This window comes from Cydia strobilella, chromosome 3 (genome assembly GCF_947568885.1).
Source record: "Cydia strobilella chromosome 3, ilCydStro3.1, whole genome shotgun sequence".
NCBI classification, from domain to species: Eukaryota; Metazoa; Arthropoda; class Insecta; order Lepidoptera; family Tortricidae; genus Cydia; species Cydia strobilella.
This window is the reverse complement of record NC_086043.1, coordinates 12,929,416-12,952,273: the sequence shown is the minus strand read 5'-3', so window position 1 is coordinate 12,952,273 and position 22,858 is coordinate 12,929,416. Positions and strand designations below refer to the sequence as shown.

Here is a 22,858-nt window from a genome sequence, read left to right as displayed (position 1 = left end):
ATAGGACATTCTTACACAGATTGACTAAGTCCCACGGTAAGCCCAAGGAGGCTTGTGTTATGGGTACTCAGACAACGATATATATAATATATAAATACTTAAATATATATAAAACACCCATGACTCAGGAACAAAAATCTGTGCTCATCACACATATAAATGCCCTTACCGGGATTCAAATCCAGGACCATTGGCTTCACAGGCAGGGTCACTACCCACTAGGCCAGAATTTTTTATTTGTTTACAAAACAAGTGCCTTATAGTATATTGTTATTTGCCAGGACATAATTTTTGCTATGACACACATCATCACGTAAACCTTTTTGGAAACAGTAAGTTCAAGTTGTTCATATGACGTATTTACGTACGTGCAGCGTAAGCGCCATCGACAATAAGGTCCCTTTTCATAGAAAATGCCTCATATAAGTTGGAATTAACAAAACAATAAACTTTATAGTTTTGCTCATTTATAAATTAAACTAATGGATTTAATAAAGGAATAAATGGAGTTTTCAATTATGATACAATTACAAGCGTTGTCCTTACTAGTAGTGTTACCATATAGTTACTGATTGTAGACGGCTGCCGAGATGGTTTGTGGTAACTATAATGTCAAACATTAACCCTTTACCGCATGGATTTTTTTATTCTCTCCAAATTAAATGTATGTAATATAATACTATAAAATATACATATAGTTACTGATTGTAGACGGCTGCCGAGATGGTTTGTGGTAACTATAATGTCAAACATTAACCCTTTACCGCATGGATTTTTTATTCTCTCCAAATTAAATGTATGTAATGTAATACTATAAAAGTAATATAATAAAAATTATGAAAAAAAAAATATTTGACCCAATTGAAAATAATAGCAAATAACAATTTGTTCCAACTTTATGTATTAGTGGCTACGTGGAGTCCGATTATTTAACTGGTCAAATTTGGAACTGTATGCAATAATATGTATGGAAATGTAGGTTTAAAAAAATCACTTGCATTTTCAAAAAAAATTAATTATTTTTATATTTTGATAAGATTTAGGCTACCACCAGACGGAACGTATAAACTTTCGCCATTGATGTAGTAAAATAACTTGATCGTTATTAGTTATCCACTTTTGGTAGTTACTAGCTGTCACCGGTTATCTACGGATGAATGATAATCAGTAGTTTAAATGTAAATAGTAATTAGGAAACTTGACCTTAATTTTATTATGTTAATAAATAGTAGGCACTAAATTTTCCTTTTCCTTTTTTAACCAACTTCAAGATTTCAAAGGAGGAGGTTCTCAATTCAGTTGTTTTTTTTTTTTTTTAATGTTACCATAACCATCATAACCGTCATTTCTGGACCGATTTCGAAAATTATTTTTTTGATTATAAGTATATACATACAGATTGGTCCCGTTTTTGTCAAAAAGCAGTTCTGATGATGGGATCCATAAGGAATCGAGGGAACTCCTCAAATAGTATAGTATAGTAATAGTATTTTAGTATTTTCATCAACAAATCAAGCACTTACATTTAAAAAAGTGACATTTGATGAAGTGGAACTGCTGATGATGATCAGAACGGAACTCTTCAATGACGCATAGTTCACGTTTGGCGATTTGTCCTCTTCGTTATGTGTGTTAAGCAAGTTAGGTTTTCAAGAAACATTTTTGTCAAGCTCGAGTTCTGATACTTCTGATGATGGGATCCATGAGGAATCGAGGGAACTCCTCAAATGTGAAAGGCATACATATAGTGATTTTTGTATTTTTATAAACAAATCCAGCACTTCCATTTTAAAAAGTGACATTTGATGAAGTGGAACTGCTGATGATGATCAGAACGGAACTCTTCAATGACGCATAGTTCACGTTTGGCGATTTGTTCTCTTCCTTATGGAGCCACACCTAAACTTGGACCCGGACTCGGACCCGGACCCGGGTCTGAACATGGACCCCAACTTGGACCCGGACCCGGACCCGGACCGAACTCTGACCCAAACTTGGACCCGGACAGCCGGACACGGACCCGGACTCTGATCCGGACCCGGAAATGCTACTAGAAAAGTGGCTTAGGTGGGTGGTTGGGTTTTGAACTACGATTCTCATAGAACAGAACTGCTATCAGAAAAGTAGGTTAGGTTAGAGCTGTGACCCTTACAGAAACGAAATGCTATCAGAAAATTAGGTTAGGTTAGCTTAGAACTGCGACCCTTACAGAAACGAAATGCTACTAGAAAAGTGGGTGGTTTTACCTCCTTTTCTACATTATTAGGCCAAAGATGCTGTCTTTTTCATTTCATTGTCCGGAATCTAAGAGTGCACCATCAACAATAAGTGAACTTTCAGCGGCATCCCCCATTGAAATCGGTTTTTTTTCTTAAAAATTATTTTATATACGTACGAAATATAACAATTTCGGTAGAATATTTCTGCCGTGGGGAAGTATGAACAATGCGGCTAACGTACCTATCTTAATAAAAATAAAATAAAGAAGTAGTTTGCCTGAGTGCATAACGTTCCATATTTATCAAACTGATAAAAAAACACTACTTAATGCATTATGTTCCATATTAGTCCAATCATTCTAGCTTGTAACGCATAGTGTTCCGTTTCAGGAACAAACTTTCATGATATCATACATAGTAATTTGAATATAAAATAAATAATACTTACATGTTTTACCGTAAAATCTCGCGACATCTATTTTTCTAGTACTTGAAATTTATTAATTAAATTTATTTATTGGACTAAATACAACAACGAGAAGTTTTACAAAGTAGGTAGTATCAGTATCAGAGTTGCAACTCAAAATTGCCGAACGTCGGTGGAAATGATAACGTCATAATATATGGACCGCAAATTAACTCGAAATTTTGTGTGACGTAATTAATGGATGACGCCTTAGTTATATGGAGATGACAGCTATAACCGTACCCAAGTTATTTGAAAAATACTAGTATAATATTGTACGGGGCACATTTTTTTAAAATCTATACGGATAACTTACATGGCAGCCTACAACGTCATTATACTCATGATGGTGAGACGTGTCAACTCAATAGGTATATGAGTGAATTGCAAAAAAGTTTTTATTTTATTCTACTCTGGTAATTATTAAATGCCTATAATATTAGTTATCACCTGCACTGCACGCCGGTTTTACTGTTGTATTCCATGTATTACAATTGGTGATGTAACTGATGTAGAATAGAGGTTGAAATGAAACAGTTTATTAAACTCTTAAAATGCATTTTATTAAGTAAAAAAATAACGATATAAATAAAACAATGTCTCCATAATATACGAAGGCATTTCAGTATAATAATCTAAAAGTGTCGAATTCCAAATATTTTAAATATAGTTATAACTATACGTACTACGTACGTATACGTATACTATACTATACTATAGTCCGTCTAAGCTAACTTTGCACTAACTTGAACAGAACAAATTAAGGTGGTGTGACAATTCCACACTTTGTCATTGCAAATGCCATGCAGAGTGAGCTTGGCCCGACTCTAATTAATTTAAAGATTTACTTACAAATAAACATTTGGTATCTAAAAAAATATGTTTTGTCATGATCAATATATGGTCTTAAAGTTCACAGATCATAATACAATCCTTACCCTAAAGGAACTTTTATGGACAATTTACACATCAATTTACTTAAATTAAGTAAATGAGATTTAAATGGCTACAATCCAAATCAGTCTCTTCAATAAATACACCGAACGTAGGTAGCGCGGTGCATCCTATTGCAACTCTCGTGGACTTGCCACACAGCCTTCGTGCCTCACGCACTATGGAAAGTATTCACATATCAACCACACAAAGTAATCTCTTGTTAACAATCATTCTTAATGTGTCTGGTGGCATTAGCGCTACGTATTTTTATGCGCGAACCACCTGTCAATTTCTTCTCAATCTCCTCTAAGCTCTTGCCTTGTGTTTCGGGTACGAAGAATATTACAAAGAATAAGCCAGCGATACAAATGACGGCGAATAACCACACCGTGCCAGACATGTTGATGGCTGCGTCAATACTTTTAAATGACGTGGTGACAATAAATGTGCAGGTCCAGTTGAATGATGTCGCTGTAGAAGCAGCCATTCCTCGGATCTTTGATGGCAAGATCTCGCCTAGCATAAGCCATGGAATGGGTCCGAAACCTACTGAAAATCCGAGCACGTATATAACGAGACTCGTGAGAGGCAGCCATCCAATCGAGGACACGTCGGCTCCGGATTCCAACACGTAGAAATAACCTCCCAAGGCCACCAACGTGATAATCATAGACACTGATGAGATATACAGTAGTATTTTCCTGCCCAGTCTATCAATAATAGCTGTGGCTATGAAAGTGGATATGAAATTTACAATGCCAATTATAATAGACGCCAAGTTTTTGTCTATGGTACTGCCGGATTTCTTGAAGATATCTGAGGCATAGAACACCACGGCGTTTATTCCACTGAATTGTTGGAACAGCATCAATCCTAACGAGATGCAAACTGCAGGCAAATATTTCTTGGTGAATAGCAAGCTCAAGCCGCTGCCGCCGGCCCGGTCTGATTCCACTTGCGTCCGGGTCAGGTCTCTCATTTCCTTGTCAATGTTAATATTCTTTCCTCTTAACCACTGAAGGGCTTTGTGAGCATCCTCTGGTCGTCCTTTGATAACGTACCAGCGAGGTGTTTCCGGTATCAAAATCATTAGTAAAAAGAATGGTACTGGAAGCGCAGCTCCGAGGAATGCCAGCATGTCCCAAGTCAGGTACGCTCCAGCGAGGTACGCGAGGAGAATTCCCGTGTTACCGAAGGCAGTCGGGAGTAATCCGAGGGCACCTCTCACTTCCGGTTGTATGGTTTCTCCTAGGTAGACGGGAAAGGCAAGGGAGGAGACTCCAACGCACACGCCACATAGTACCCGGCCGGCGAACACCATAGGCACGTTAATTGCGTTCGCGATGAGCATCCAGCCAAGGAAGAAGGGAATGGCAGTTGCCATTATGGTTAATCTTCTGCCTAGCATTTCGATCATAGGACCACCGGCGATGCCGCCAACCAGAGCAGCTAAGGGCATGAGACCACCTATCCAGCTTTTCTGTAAAAAAAATATGTTTTTATTATACCTGATCGATAACCTATTAACTTATTGATAGACGTGAATGTAAGGCCAATTTGTAAATATGTATATCTAGTTTCGTACAGCACGGGTGCTAGCTAGGTATGATAAATTATTTATCGCGTAGGTACGTCTTTATGTCCGTCGAACGGTAGTTTCCAAACGTTTGAACTTGTTTCTTTTTTAAGTGATTGTGAGTATTATAATATTTTATATTTCTAAAATTCAACATTTATATATTATGTCATGCTAACCTGGGTCTCGTCAATTGACAATGTCTTATTCATGGAGTCAAAAGCGGGTGAAGTGTAGCCTGATGAAAAACCGACAATCAGAGAGCCCATTGACACAGCAAACGCAGCAACCAGCTGTAACAAACGGAAAAACTAATATAGACACATTAAGTTCACGTTTTCGAACAAAACTTCATTTAACTCGCACCTGGAATGGATTTACTTGAGACATTTTAAAAACACTTTCTTTGTGGTGTCTATTAACTTACATAAACTTATTTCAATTGTCGATAAAGATGTATAAAACTAAAACGGTACCGCTACACGTTTTTGCTCTGCCATTTCGCTTTACTCTCTGAAGTTCAAGGAGCGAGTCGGACTTCTTATGCTCGCACTTGAGTACACGGGAACCTACGCAGGCCGCTTTTATGTTTGTTTGTATACGAACTAACTCGGTTTTACGAGAAGTTAAAAATTATGTGTCGTTTTCGAGCAAAAGGTAAGTTATTGTCGATTGTCCATAAAGCGTTACCTCCTGACATATAGATAAAATTAGAAGTCTCCCTAATCAACAACTAACAATGTACATATATGTACAAACTATTTTTACCTGAAAACGTCGCATCTGTCAGCTTTAAAACATTTTTCTTTTAGCATTTTAAAATATTACTTCCTAAATACCTTATAAGAATTGTTTAAAAAACTACATATTATTTTAACACAAAAACTTACAACTTGCTTGAACTGCCAAACTGTATTTAAGCAGCTAAACATATTTTGCAGTAAAAACTACTTGACGTTTTGATTTTCGAGCAATCCACATAACTTTTAGATACTGACTGAAAAACCTTATCAAGAAACTTTATGGCTCGAATTTTATTGCCAAAAAGGAAAGTTTTAAAACATTCGTAAATATGCTTATCAGTGGTACAAAACTGCGATTTACGTACCTGAGTCCACAGATATATGCGCTGAGTGGTCGGCGCATACGGAGGGGTGTCTCCATTGATGCTGAATTCAGGTTTCGCCTTATTACTGTCAAGGCTCAGCTGTTTCACAAACGGCACCGAATTGCGGAGGTTCTCATCCTTCCTTCCTTCACTCTTTATTTCCATCTCCATCTTGTATTTGAACTCGTTGCCGAGGCTGATCTGGCGCAGCTGCTGGAAGTGCCTGCGGGTCTTGTTGAAGGAGTCCTGTTCGTCTTCGCTGCTGCTTTCTGTAGAAACCTGCTCAGGGATGGCCGCGTAGTTAGGTGCGAGTGTCCCTTGTGATCCGCACGAAGTGGCTAGGGAGGTGCATGTGGTCGAGGCGGAGAGGGTCGCTCTAGAAGGAACCCTGGCGTATTTGGGTCCCCGTTGCCTGTACAATCGCTCCTCGTCACTTTGCCCGCGACGGGCCTGTTCGCTTCCACCCTATAATAAAACATATTCGTTAATAAAATTAGCCTTGCTCACAATAACATACGGGCTGATAACAAAGAGTTTTAAGTTGCCGATATCTGCTGTTCGATACGTACAGTAATTTAACTAGTCAAGCGGTCAGCGCGAGATTCTAGACTGAAGTTGTTGTCCATAAACGTACCCCATTTATTAACATCCGCTATCTAATTTGCGTAAGTCCAAGACGATAAGAACACATTGTGAACTAAGGGAGTCGGGGGTCAAATCGGGAAAACACGATGCTCATTGAACTTGTCATATGGCCAGGGCATGATCGGGTAGTGATAAAGGTAACCCGTCTTGACCCCTAGAGTCCTGTTTAAGACAGCCCCGCACACAGAATCAACACATACTGAAGCCTTGTGAGGAAGGCGGGAGCTGTAAAGACCACCCCACACAGCGCTCATTATTTCACGTTATTGACGTTATCCGATAATCATCTTACTGTGCCTCTAACGATGTCTATGTTATTCCTACCTGTAGCGTAAAACATCGCTATTGTAGTCTTCATCAATTCCATGTCCATCCTAATTAATTGAATACCTACTCGATTTTATCACCTAATCGGCAATTACCTCTAGTTCAAAAAGAAAAGTATTGTAATTTTTAGGCCACTCCAAACTAATTTTGTTCAATTTCATTTCGTTACATTTATAGCACGGACATGTCATAATGACAGACCGTAGGTGATGCCACAACAACTCTGAGAAAAGTTTGTTTTATGATCTACATAGCTAACTACTTCCCAAACTATTTGAAGATTTAATTTTATCTTAATTACTTGACGGAAAAGTAAAGGATAAACTTTCATTAATTTATTAAGTATTTATATTGGCTTTGATACTGACACTATGACGGTCGTCATTGAACCATCAATATCGGTCAAGATGAGATGAATATCACGTGGCAGACTCATATGTTATAATGATTGTATATTAAAATAAACAGCTTTATTTTGTCAGCTCTGCTTGTTTCACAAAGTATACATTTATTTATTTATGGCGTTATTTAAAAACGCGCTACAAGCCTCAATCAGCAGTTAATCGTTTGTCTTAATCTGTCCTTTGACTTATGTGTTTGTAAGAAAAGGATACAACATAAATATACTATTGAGGCTGATAAAGTTTTAAGAATAATGAATGAAAATAAGTACAAATGGTGGACTTAATGCCTTAAGGCATTTTCTACCAGTCAATCATAGGGCAATTGAAATTTACTGAACCTGGTGCAGTAAGAAAAATATTTTAGAAAAAAAACAAAGGTTAACACGTATTATACTAGCCACCCACCCCGGCTTCGCACGGGTACACAAAACCTTAACAATATATACCTAAACCTTCCTCAAGAATCACTATATTGATAGGTGAAAACCGCATGATAATCCGTTCAGTAGTTTTTGAGTTTATCGCGAACATACATACACACAAACAGACAGACGCGGCGGGGGACGTTGTTTTATAAAGTGTTAGTGGTTAGTATATAGACGAGCGGTTCTCAAACTTTTTTGGCGACGGAACCCTTTTGGAAAGCTAAATATTTGACGGAGCCCCAAATAAAAAAAATCGTTCGTCACTATTTAACTGTGGACCAGAAAAATATAAGAGCTGGTTATTGATTTGTTTTCGCGTTTTCTCGCGGTGCCCCCACAGAGGCTTTGCGGAGCCCTAGTCGTCCGCGGAGCACACTTGAATGGCTGATATAGACAATGTTTAAGTTATTGGTCTCATTTCAAACAGACAGAGAATTATACATTGTCTTACACTAGTACTAGCACCCAAAAGAAAAGGATGAGTATAGTTTTTTTGTTCCTATTTACTGAAAAGATTTGCTTGACCTATATCTAATTTTTAGCTTTGATATGCTTATATTTCCTATTAATAACCACAAAGTAAATAGCTATTATTTATTACCTTTGTTTCTATATCTTGAGATTCCGGGAAGACGCTCGAACATGTCCGAACCGTCGATATCTTAATTACATATATGCTCGTATTTATCTTATGTTTATATAGGGTATGTAAATAAATGTTTTACTTGTTCGGATAACTGTATAAGTACTAGTATTTAGGTTAATTACAAGTTGAACTCAGTTACATAACATTAAATTAACGTTCCGTTAGACAAAATACAAAAGTATTAAGTATTACAATTTAAAACTTTGACCCGGAATAGTTATTTACGATACAAGTGCGGAAAAGAGGAAATTCGAAACGAGTTGCGATACATTAAAACACGACCGCAGGGAGTATTTTAAATCGACACGAGTTGCGAATTACCTATTCGCACTTGTATCGTACAACGTTTTACAGTACATATGGCCCTTTAAACTTCCGACATAAGCACGAAAAGTGCTCTTTTACGCACTAGTGCGAGAAAGTAGTACTATATGTACTGTAAACGTCTTTTATACGTATAGAATCTTTGAAAGTCGGTTAAAAAACGAATCGATCAACATCCTGGATAGTTTTGACACCACGTTGGAACACTTACCACAAACAGACATAGGTAATTATTATACTGTTAAGGTGCCATTCATTTATTACGTAAGACGTTTTAGGGGGGAGGGAGGGGGTTCGACCATGACTAATTTTTTCTTACAAGGGGGTGGGAGGGGGTTTTGATAGTCCTTACGTAAGATCACAAAAATGCGCGAAGTTAAGATTTATCATCATCATCTTCCTCGCGTTGTCCCGGCATTTTGCCACGGCTGATGGGAGCCTGGGGTCCGCTTGGCAACTAATCCCAAGAATTGGTGTAGGCACTAGTTTTTACGAAAGCGACTGCCATCTGACCTTCCAACCCAGAGGGGAAACTAGGCCTTGTTGGGATTAGTCCGGTTTCCTCACGATGGTTTCCTTCACCGAAAAGCGACTGGTAAATATCTAATGATATTTCGTACATAAGTTCCGAAAAATTCATTGGTACGAGCCGGGGTTTGAACCCGCGATCTCCGGATTGCAAGTCGCACGCTCTTACCGCTAGGCCACCAGCGCTTCCGAACGCGAAGTTAAGATTATACTTTGAAAACCCATTGTTCCAGAGATGTTTCAGTGGCACATCCACTTTTTGAGTGGGTTTTCCTCCCCTGGACGGAACAAAATCGTATGTAAAGATGAATGATAAAGAAAAACTTTAAAATGGATTATTAGACTTATATTGACCGGGATATAGACCGCGATTACCTTTTGTATTATTTAATATATATAATAGGCCTTTTCATCTGTGCCAGATGTTTTAAGCAGCATCCCGGTAACGACACTTGCGTTCGTGGCTGTGTAGCCCTATGCGGGAGAGGATCCCTCGTTAATATAAGTCTAGTGAAACTAACCGTGAATCATTCAAAACTCTAAATGGATTATTACGAAAATATAAAACTTAACGTTAGATTCTTACGTAATAAATATTAAACAGGGGGAGGGGTTCGGCCTATTATTATTTTTTCTTACATAGGGGTGGGAGGGGGTGAAAAACTGGCAAAAATCGTCTTACGTAATAAATGAATGGCGCCTAAGATCAGAACCATTGCTAAAGGCATTGCAACGTTTCTTGTTCAGGTCTATTATACAAATTTTTCAAGTGTTATTTGACTTTAGCGAATTCTCTACACTGGTATGTAACACAGCAGCGTAGGAACATTTCTAGATATCGATGGAAAAAGTAAAAAACACTAAACGAGCAAATAGTCAGATTTAAACGTATCAATTTATTAACCTGGTGCAAAGTGCTTGTAGTTGTTCTTTTAATACACTCAATTTCTGTAAAAGTCGTATCTTAGTGAGGAAGTACATGTATTGGTAGAATCGATTGAACCCTGAACTTGTCACTTTGTCAAGGTCACATCGAACTCTTTAGGGCGAGTTTATGAACATTGCATTGTGTACGCTTCGATCGTTTCCATTCCGGACGCTATGGGTTCATTCAATGGTTTGACAAAGGCCGAGCGAAAGGGAACCCAGTATAATAGCTCTACCTGATACCATATCGGTCTTGGGACCGGTAGGTCACGTAAGACTAGTACTAGCATGAACTAGACTCGTAGTCCATAGCCTGTTTAGCCTTTACACAGCCAATATTATTACCCAAGCCTATGTTAACTTTAGGCCAATCTTTAGGTGGGACATTGTGAAATAATATTAGCATCGGCAAAAACAGTTCACTAGTGTTTTTATTATTAATTAAAGACATTAGAGGTTTGCCTACCAACCCTTAACCTGTGTCGAAACGTCGGTAAATAAATTCGCGATAAACCCGATTGTAAATGTGTTCAAAACGCGAAAGTTTTAATGTTATATTAGAGGTCTTGAACAAAAAACCGGCCAAGTGCGAGTCGGACTCGCACACGAAGGGTTCCGCACCATTACGCAAATCGCAAAATCACGTTTGTTGTATGGGAGCCCCACTTAAATATTCATTTTATTATGTTTCTAGTATTTGTTGTTATAGCGGCAACAGATATATCACATATATATCATCATCTGTGAAAATTTCAACTGTCTAGCTATCACGCTTCATGAGATACAGCCTGGTGATAGACAGACGGACAGTGGAGTCTTAGTACTAAGGTCCCGTTTTTACCCTTGGTTTGGGTACGGAACCCTAAAAATAATGACTCAGATCGGAAAAAGTGATAAACAATTATCAGTAAACATAGGTATAGGTACATCCTTATACACAACCTTCGTCTCTATTCGATATCGGTTAAAAAATAGTATGAGTCTCATTTCTCTAATGACACAGCAAAACAATAATTATCAAAAAATAGTTTTAAAAGCTTCTTCAATCTCCCAGTTCTCGGGAAATTACCCTACCCAAGCAGTATGACATAATAAGTTTGAAATAGGTATATACTTACACAATCAATAATTTAGCCATTTGCCGAAATTATCTCATATATACAAATGATTAATAAGAAGGGCATCAACTACCCTACTTCCGGCAAATTACCCTATTTAACTTTCTGGTCACACTTCTATTACGCAGTTTAATGTAGTTTTGTAAACAATATTGATATACTGAATTTACACAGAAAGAAGTCGGTTAAAATGTGATAATTTATTAACTTACAAATGAAATGTTATTCTGTCTATTTTTTTCTTTTGGCCATTATTGCAGCATTTAGCAACGCATGCCATATTCGAGTTTTTTTCTTTTTTACAAATTCACTGCACTGACGTCTTGGACCGACTGACGGCAGATTAGTCTGGTCTGAGCCGAGTAGAGATAACTGTCAATGTGTGTGTCACGCGTCAATACGAGAAATTGGCATAATGATGGAATCTCAGTTGTGTATTAGCGACATTTTTTGCGGTGTATTTGTACGTCCAAAGTTTATGTTTTCATTTATTTCAATATCAAAACATGTAAACAGTGTCGCCATCTATGAGAAAGTGCAAGAACTACACAGACATTTGACAAAAACAACTACCTCTACCCTAACTTAACTGCAGAGATATTGCAAACAATCTCCATAGGTGTCGCTACTTGTGAAAAGATTACACATGAAAATTTGGATTTGAAAAACTTCAGCTAGAATTTATGTATATTCAGGACAGTTTTTTTAATTATTGAAGCTGAAGCGTTTATAATTCTAAATAACATAAATATCGCAAAAAAGGAAACACTTTTGAGTCATATGGAAATAGCTGATCAAATACTGCTACTGCCATAAACTTAAACATTTCTTTTCCATTTTATCTTTAAAAACTATCTTGATTTCTTGATGATGAAATCTGTTAAATCAAAGCGATATGGTTAGTTTATGGAAATAGTGGCAATAGAAGTCAGAAATCGAAAGACTGTATTATTTTATCTTTCTACAAAATTAAAAGACAATAGGTATATCGTATATCTCTGTTTATTTTTCTTGTCTGGTGTGACCGCGGAACAGTTATGGGGGATATGGACTATGGAACAATTAAATATAAAACCCCAACTAACTGATTAAACTATTTAGGGTCAGAATCTTGTTAATTTTATTTTTATTCATCCTTATCCGATTTTTGTAAAATTTTACTATAGCTGGTTGAAGAACATCTTTTTGTATTTGCATGTCTCTGCCTATTCTTTGATTATTGGTGATGATAGTTGGAGGTAGAAACAATGGAAAGTAAAGCCAAGTAAAGCTGAGCGAAGCGATAGCCGCGGGCGAGGCGCGAGGCTCCGACCTTGCAAGGCCATCTGCCTGGTTGAGTTAGGTTGCCGACTTGCCGCTAGTCGCGCGTGCATTAGATTTGTCATGCTAATTGCTAACTTAATACTTAGTGGTATGTATCTAAAAAACTGCCTGCGAATTCGTCTGTTATCATCAGAGCTCCGAAATTCAAACGGCAATGTCACCGGCGAATTGTCAAATTTTGCTATTCGTAAATCGTCATAGAAAGTTGCAGTAGCGCCAGCGCCCCGGCATAAATCTGCATAATTCTATATTCTATGCCACATGCTGATAAAAAAAATGACGAATTGAGCCTTTAAATTTTTATTAAAGTACGTCAAATTAAAATGTTGTATGGGTCAGGGTAATGGTGTGCGTTGCTTAGCAACCATCGATCGGCTATGTTATTCGATGCGCATAGCCGAGAGAGTTTTCTGGACCGGCTTAGCGGCGTTCCCCATAGAAACTTCGCGAAGCGCGCTAAACTCAGTTTACTAACATTCCACGTAACATTCCTTTGCTAGAGTGTACCTACGTATCGAACCGCGATTGAAATCAAACGGTGACATTTGACAACGGCTATGTTAATTACTTATTAAGTATGCACAAATACCTAGTCCATACAAGAATTTGTGTCAGCGGAAAATAACTGTAAGTACGTAAAGCTGTTTTTTTTTAAAATATTTCATTTATAACAGAAACTCACCATTTCAGTAGACAGCTGTTTGAGGTAGCCCATGATCTTCCCCATGGGGTTCGGATTATTCTTATTAAAACTCATCTTGATTTCTTCCTGTCTTCTTCACGTTCAAAGCACTTGGAACAGTCTGATTAAAAGTTCTTAAAGGCACTGAACACGGTGTCAGGGGACGTCGAAATGATAATGTCTATAAAAATATACACTTCGAATTTTCCTATATCTTATCTTCTTCTTCAGTTCTTTCTTCAGATCCAGGATCGCAAAAATCACGGGTAAACCACACACATCATGGAGTGTGAAGAAACTTGGTCCCTATTACAGTTTAATAGCCCAAATTTAAAGCTGTTTCAACACAGTTTTATCACAGACGTCGTTATAGGTATTTTTTATTTACAAAAGTCCACGGAACTATCACGTTTTTATTGAAAAGTTTAGATCCGGCGCCACGTTCCTGCAAGGGTGCACAACATTCAACTATAAAGTTCAACAAGCGAAAATGTTGGTAGCGCGTACCTTTTCGTACAGAGCTCAAGTTATCTATTGAAACTTGCAGATGGCAGCGCAGTGTTTTATAGAAAGTTGGTCGCTGCCCCCTCCCGCGCCCGCCCTCGACGCCTCCGCATGTAAGCCACACGTGTCTATGTTTGAGTTTCGTGTCCGCGTGTGTGTGCACACACACCATAATTTTATCAACAGTTTGCACCTGAATTATGGTTCAAATGTTAGCATTAGCATATACTGTTCAAATTTTAATTGTGGACTAACTAGTTTATGCTGCGTTACTTCAGTATAATATTGGAATAATTATAAATTAATACCTATATGAATGAAACTTTAACATTTGCGAAGTTGCGGGGAACTAATTTTTGTGATAAATTTTATGGCGGCCAGCCGGAATTTGATAAGATACGCCAAGCATACGAATTCTTAAATTAGAATACCTACCTAGTTAGGTAGATGATTCCTAATTTTATCCCGCCTACTCACATCGATCATCATGATTCACGAATACGAGTTTCAAAACATTTGAAAAGGTCCTTGTAGTGGAAATTTACTAATGGAAATTAAATAGTGCCATGAATCCACGACGTCATGTTATATTACAGAGAAAAAAGATAGTTTAGAGTTTTTAGACTAAAAATAATGAATCATAATTTTAAGTGCTTGCGTTAATATTGCTTACCTATTTATTTTTAGCATTGAATTAATTATGGCAGATGGCGTTTACTTAACCGCTTGCTGCATGTAATAAAAAATATTTGTTTTGAACTTTAATAGCTGTCAATAGAGTTGAAAATCATATCCGCCATATATGGCTCCGTTCCGTATGCGGTAAAGGGATAACGTGAAGTTGAAGGGATAAGGTGTATTCGGGTAGTTCCCGTTCCTGTTCCATTAATTATGATGGAATTTTGGCTGATTTTCGGATTTATCTGACATACGAAATCCGACGTAAGAGGTCGGGGAAGAAATCAAGTAAAATCCACGTGTGGCACAGCATCTTTAATAACATCTATGCTAAGACCGTTTTAGGGTTCCGTACCCAAGGGGTAAAAAAGGGACCCTATTACTAAAACTCCGCTCCGTTGTCTATCTTTCTGTCTGTCTGTCCGTCTGTCACCAGGCTGTATCTTTAGAAACGTGATAGCTAGACAGTTGAAATTTTCACAGATGATGTATTTCTGTTGCCGCTATAACAACAAATACTAAAAACAGAATAAATAAATATTTAAGTGGGGCTCCCGTACAACAAACGTGATTTTCTTGCCGTTTTTTTGCGTAATGGTACGGAACCCTACGTGCACGAGCCCGACTCGCACTTGGCCGGTTTTTTGGTTCAGTGAATACTTTTGGAAGTAAACGGTCCGAAAGTCAAAAATATTGTTTTAATATCAGGCAAGCCGCACGGTTATTTGCCACCGTGGTACGGAACCCTTTATTATGTGTGGTCCGAAACGCACTAGGCCGACTTTTTTTTAATATTTAACTGTTGTAGGTCGGCAATACTTTAAAAAATACTACGTTGACATCGTTGTCCAGTTATTATCCATTATTATAGAACGATGTGTTTGACTATAGGAAATTAAACTGTAAGAAGTACCTACCTACCTAACAATAATAATTTAATAATCGTTTTTCCTTCCTGAACTTTATATCCTTAATTGGTATAATACAATACATTAAAAAAATCCCAACTGACTGAACAATATTTTATGAGTTATTAGGTACCTATTATATATGTATACTGAAACTTTATTATTTGTGCCACTTCTCTAAATTAAAAATTTACTGAATTAGAAGTAACTTAAATAAAACTATGTATTAACATGTTTAATATTTTCATATTCAAATTAAGACTCGTATCAAAAAAAAACATTCGAATGTATACTGAAATTTCATTATTTGTGCCACTTCTCTAAATTAAAATTTAACCGAATTAGAAGTAACTTAAATAAAAATATGCATTTTACATGTTTAATATTTTCATATTCAAATTAAGTCTTGTATCAAATAAAACATTCGATTACCTTTCTTCGCCATATATTATTATGTATATGTATAGCTATTCATAAAAAGGGTGTGTCATAACCTACGTAAGCGTAAGAAAGGTGTGGTTGTCCAAGTATAGTTTCCTGGTAGTAACCGAGGGGGCGGGTCGCCTGCGTCACGGCGCCGGCGCCGGCGCAAGCAATCTGCATTGAGCTCATCCACGCTTAACTGATTTGATTGAAATGCGCCATCAAGGCATTTTAGACCAATCGTGTCTAACAAGCACACTTATATGAAATTGGCCACCCGCAATTAATGACATTTTGGCGCAACAACTGTTTTGTTTGAAGATTCAATATAACGATTTGGTAGATATTAAATGCTGCAAAATTATTTCTGGAAAAAGCTAATTTAGTGTTTATTTTAATAGCTGTTCCTTTGTATCTTAAAAGTGTTTAGGTAAATTGTAGAACACAAATTCATATAACCTGATCTACCAGGGGTAAAACGATAAATAGGCAATACTGTTGCACAAAAACTGAACATTCAAAGTTGTTCCTGTATTTTAAACTTTTAAAGCTTTACAATCGGCATCGGCACTGAAAAATATAGAGCCGACAGGAGTACCTTGCGCGGGATGCGCGGATCGACTGAAAGGAAATGCCATGAAAAAAATATATACACAAATGTACAGCATTTCAAATTTAAAACTAACCTACCTATAATTCCCATTGACGTCAAAATCAGCATCGTTTACTAAATATAATGCTCTACATGCCAAAACAAACTAGATTGTGCTACACAATACGCGATCGCATCACAATAAACCAAGTTAATAGACGCTGCTCATGCAGTTTGTGAAGTTTGTCCATTGATGATGGCCTCGTTTTTTATGAGGTGCCCAAAGTATCGGGTAGAAATTTCTAGACTGCACCCACGGTATAAAATTTAAGCGCGCGCACCAAATCACGTGCGCTATTCTAAACATAAGCTTTGAGCCATTAATTATATACCCTACGGCCCTGTGTTAAGAGTGAAATTACAAATGTTATTTTTTAAACTTAAGGCATTGTGGTTTTATGAGGAAGAACGGGCGCGTAATTCCCGAAAGCTCTCGCTCAGGCCGGCCGCGCCGCGCCTCCGCTCCGTCACGTATGCCATCACGCAGCGAGTCATTGATGCCTTGCGCCGCTTGCGCGTGATTACATCATTCTCCAGAATTGCGAGTGCCACAAGTGTGTGTGCTTTATAATACCATATGTGTATTACAGATGCTAAATTAAAAATCGTGTATTTAAAATAAGTATAATTTAGCTTGTATTACTCCTGAAGCTAAAGCAAATCTAACTACCTGTCTCTTACACGTCAAAATCCTATTTTTTTGACCAGCCACTAAAAAAACACGTAACCCTTCTTTCTTCGCCAGTCGGGTAGAAAGGTGCAAACCGTCAACAGACTTATACAAAATGTAGAGTCAGTCATTATCATTATTTAATTAATGCCAACCATACCATTAGGTACAGTGCTAACTGGCAGTGCGTTAGTGCAGTATGTTATTTTTGCACGTTGTAATATGCTATTTTTATCCTCTTGAGAACCAACCAAAGATACAACCACGATAGAACAGTGGTTCAAATAATACGTCAAACCGTTACAGAGTCTTGTTGATGTGCGTTTGCTTTGCTCATGTGTGCGTACGTGTACACATGTGCAAAGGAGCCAAAATGGCATAGTGGAAAATTACTACACGCTAGACTAGTCGGGTCATACTGCAATATTAGTCGGCCCGTACTCGAGAACATTCTTCTCAGTTATGCGTCTGCGCCTATATCGGTTTATGGCTGTGTCCATCATGTCAACTTTATATATTTTTTTATTTATGTTCTTATAGAGGAGAGAGGCCTAAACTAAAGCGAGTACCCCGGCTAAAGCTAATATGCGCTGTTTTATTGTGAAATTAAGTGTGAATGGCTAAAAGTATGCAATTATGCATATGTAATGATTTTGTGAACACTCCTAAATTTGTTTAAGTAAATCCCGATCGGGCACCAGAGTTATGATATGCTGGGGTACTCAATCTCTGGTATGGGGTACTCGGGTACCAATTACTTGTTTTGCTTTGATACAATTCTATACTTATTTTTTCATGCAATCTTCTCGAATAAATAAATGAATGAATGTAAGAAAAACAACGAAAAAACAGTCTTGATTGAGACGTTAATGTTAATTTCCAGCAAATTAAGAATTAATTTGCTTAAAACGGATAAATTCTAAGATTATTATTTGTATGATAGATACAAAACTAGTCTCAAAATTAGTTTTATTATTGGATGTGCATCGTTTTGAGTCTTAAATAACAATAATTAGGTTCAGAATAACACAATATTTTCATCTTATAATAAATTTTGATAACTCTTCTGTCTAATGGATTGAAATTCGTTTGTGAACTCAAAGAAAAACTAAAACTTTTAGCCCTTCTCTGTTAATTAGCTATCCGCTATAGGCCTCCCTCCCCTAATATTTTGTTGATGAACCTCAGCAGAGACTTTTGTTTGATAGACAAAAGAAAACGTATTTAATATTTTATTGATCGGTATACGAGACCTAGAAAAGAAAACATGTAGTGCTGGCGGTACACCCCTAAATTCACTAAAATGCTGCAAATGGTGTTAAAGGTATAATATAATAAAATAAATAATGAAGAGAAGAGTTATGACGTCATCTTTTTTTGTATGGGAAGAAAATGTTTTGTTCAGAAACCTATTGTGTGTAGTATCAAATGAACGGGCTATATATCATTTTGTTACATTTCAGTCACTTTTTTAAATTAGATTAAAAATATTTTTTTAAAACATACCAAGTTTGGGCTCTTCCAGGTACAATACCGTTCAAAAGTTTTTTTTTGTAAAATAGACCTCAAATAATACCTAATATCCTCATGTCTGGCCCCAAGAAAGCAATTTAGAAAATATTTATTTAGTATTTTTTTTTATGTTTACATAGTGTGATAATACCGGTGTCGCATTACGGAATTACTCAATACGAGTATAATGTCATTCGGGTAAAATAAGAGTATTTAAACTTGGTTTACATGTTCCTTGGGTAATATCTAAGCTTTTAGTAAAAAAGTTCTGATGGTTAAAGGTGAGTTGTTTCAGTTAATTCTTACATAGGATTTTTTTACTACGACTTATAGATTCCAAGATATAAGCGACTTTCTGAAAAAACCGTTATAATTATTTTTTTTGTTTGCTTTTTAAATATTTAATTGATAGATCACAATTTGTAATATAAAAAAAAATCTAATCAATATATTTTCTAACTTGCTTTCTTGGGGTTAGACATGAGGATATTATGTATTATTTAAAGTATATTTTTCAAAAAATAATTCAACGGTATCTTATCTGAAGGAGCCCAAACTTGATATGTTTTGAAAATTATTTTTATTTTAATTTAAAACACGTGACTGAAATGATGTGATATATTTTTAGAACGGGCTCAGAATGCCCTTTCACGATAGGTTTCTGAACAAAAAAATGTTTTTCCATACAAAAAAAGATGACGTCATAACTCCTCTCCTTTTTTTTGTGCTTCGGGTAAAATTGATTTATATGGACTAAAGATCAATCGTGCCGATTTTCATAGCTTTAACACCATTTGCAGCGTTTTTTGGCGAACCGCTAGCACTAATATTTATAATCGGAACAGAAGAGCTTTAACATATTTATGACGAAAACTACTATTTAGGGTTCCGTACACAAAGGGTAAAAACGGGACCCTATTACTAAGACTCCGCTGTCCGTCTGTCCGTCCGTCTGTCCGTCTGTCTGTCTGTCACCAGGCTGTATCTCATGAACCGTGACAGCTAGACAGTTGAAATTTTCACAGATGATGTATTTCTGTTGCCGCTATAACAACAAATACTAAAAACAGAATAATATAAATATTTAAATGGGGCTCCCATTTAACAAACGTGATTTTTTTGCTGTTTTTTTTCCATAATGGTACGGAACCCTTCGTGCGCGAGTCCGACTCGCACATGGCCATGTCTGGAGTCTGGGTAGGTAAATATGTGTTATTAGGTTGTTACTTTGACTGATGAATTAATATTGATATTGATATGGGATTACCTTATTTATGGCAATTATAAATGTGTGTTATCAGGTTATCATTTATTATAAATGTGATTACAATCCGTATAATCCCGTTCGTGCGCAGCTTAGCGACAATGAAAATGTTTTCAGTAATTGTCCGAGCGTTTAGAATCATAAGTATTATAACGCTTTACTGTCGTGACCGCACGATGAATGAATAAGATTCAACTAGATACAGTCTGCATCAAAAGTAGCGGGTCAGACTACACGTCAAGAGTATCTACCATACTCTACTAACCTAAAACCATAGATAGATCTCTAAACGTAGAACAATTATAAGACTGTTACAGATACTTTTTATCGCGAACTGTACCTATAGAGATATATACCTATGTCTCTTATGCCGGGGCCACACTAACGGGAAACGGCGGGAAACGCTGTTGATTATCGCGATAATCCCAGTGTGGCCGTATGAAAAACGTCGAATTAACGCGATAATTAACGCGTTTCCCGTTAGTGCGGCCCCAGCATTAGGGCCACTTGTACCATTCCACTACCCCGGGGTTAACCGGTTAAACCTGGAGTTCCCATGGTTACCAATTACCAGTACAATTTGACACTGGGATAACGGTTTAACGGGTTAACCACGGGTTAGTGGGATAGTGCAAGTGGCCCTTATTGGAAAAGTATTTAAGGGTGGTGCAGATACTTTTGGCGCGTTGTTTCATCCAAAAAAAATTGGATGCTGAGTGTACTAATTTTGGGTATTTTTAAGGAACTAATATTGGAAATAAGTGCATTTACCTAAGATAATTGTGTCGTTTAGCAAGCAAAAGGTACCACATTGTCGCTTGCCATAAGGACGCTCTGTCAGGTTTTTCGTATAAAAATACAACCAATATTCGTCCTTATGATAAGCGACAATGTGGGTGGTACCTTTGATTGAAAACGTCACAATTTATATTAACTTGATACGCTCATACAATAAATCAAATTTGAAAACTTGGATAGATGAAATGCTTGGCGGCGTGCAGTGTTCCGTCAAAATTACTCTATATACAAATGATTATTCCCTTTCGTACGATATGCTTACATATTTTATTTGTCTAAGACTAGCTTTTATCTGCGACTTCATCCGCATAAAGCTCGTTAATCGCACTCGCATATAAATAATAGTTATTTGTTTTACAAGGGGTCAAAGTTGTTGTTTAACCGCTCGTGTAATGTTTCATGGCACGAGGGTTAAACAAATTTTGCCACCGAGGGAACCACAACATTTTTACCACATGCACCAACGCGAGGAAAATACTAACCGTAAAATATTAAACAAAATCAAACCAAATCAAATTACTTACATATTTATCATTCAAAATGATAAATATGTAAGTAATTTGAGCCTACCAGCTGGTGTGGTGAAAAGTAAAATATACCGGGTGTACCGAATGATAATCCTTATGACGGTTCATTTTTATACCAGCAGGCCCAGCAGCACGTCGCGCAGCCGCTGTCACGTTTTTTTTAACGTTTGTAGTATGTCTACAAACTTTGTAGACATATTTTGGAAATAAGCACATTAATTTATTTAGAATTCAACATTTAAGTGATAAAAATACGGTAAAACTATATTTCTCCAATATTTTTTAAAAATTAAGCCCATCTAAAAGCGACCTAGAGTAACTGTCATAGAGATCATCATTCGACGCGCCAGATGTAATACCCGCGATTTTTTCTACTGATGATTTCCGGGTTATAAAGGAGTGGAGCAATTTTTTTTACATAATTAAGCGTAGTTAAGAAGCAGTGATTAGCCTTAAGTTAATTGATTCATTTGTGTTACGAAAATTAACCATGTAAATTGTAATGTATTGTATTTATTGTACTTAATTTATACACACATACGCTAACACACTTTCATGCATATAACATAAATATAAATGGTTTAATTGTCGTAATACAATGGAATCAATTAAATTTTGAAGTTTTCACTAATTAAGTACAGGTCCTTAACTATGTATACAAATTTTTTGCAATTCACTTAAAGTATGGCCACACGATGTATCTGTATACCGGTCCATTCAGTAATATTTGCGTGAAACAGTAACATAGATTGATTCATACATAAAGTTATCCATTCTCTCACTTTCACATATAGGTACCTAAATATAGTACATATTATGACAGCCTTATTTATTTATCATACAGTAGTTATATATACATATGTATATATATACATATGTTTGCAATGAGTGCGACGTGTATCTCATCAGGTGTTTAATGCACAAATGTGTGGTAAGTTATCACCCGGCCGTGTATGGGAAATTTTGAATCAGTAATTTATCACAATTTACAGCTGATAAGATAAGACACTCTCGACACACGCGTGATACATTATGGCTGCATTTTGTTATCGTTTATCGCTCCGTCTCGGAAATGTACTAAAATTACGTTAAACCGTTGCGCATTACATTTTCGACACCGAAAAGAGCGTGTCTTGGATTGACGCTTCTTCCTCTGCACTCTCTGCAGTCGATCCCTCATTTCTGAGGATCATATTATTAGTTAATAATCGGTGGTCGTTGTAGCCTATTACTTCTTTACCTACTGTATCAAGAGCAGTAGTTTAGAT

At 36.8% G+C, this 22,858-nt stretch overlaps 2 protein-coding genes across 2 annotated transcripts in view; one reads left to right on the top strand and one right to left on the bottom strand.

Moving 5' to 3' along the window:
* The window catches only part of LOC134755926 (RING-box protein 2), a 50,124-nt gene that overhangs the window by 1,386 nt on the left and 25,880 nt on the right, over positions 1-22,858 (top strand). The window lies entirely within an intron of this gene.
* LOC134755880 (facilitated trehalose transporter Tret1-like) lies at positions 3,467-14,200 on the bottom strand. The gene is made up of 4 exons (XM_063692518.1): positions 13,655-14,200; positions 6,306-6,770; positions 5,377-5,490; positions 3,467-5,101 (listed from the first exon to the last, which is right to left on the bottom strand). The coding sequence occupies exons 1-4, from the start codon at positions 13,727-13,729 to the stop codon at positions 3,842-3,844; spliced, it is 1,914 nt and encodes a 637-aa protein (XP_063548588.1). The 5' UTR covers positions 13,730-14,200; the 3' UTR covers positions 3,467-3,841.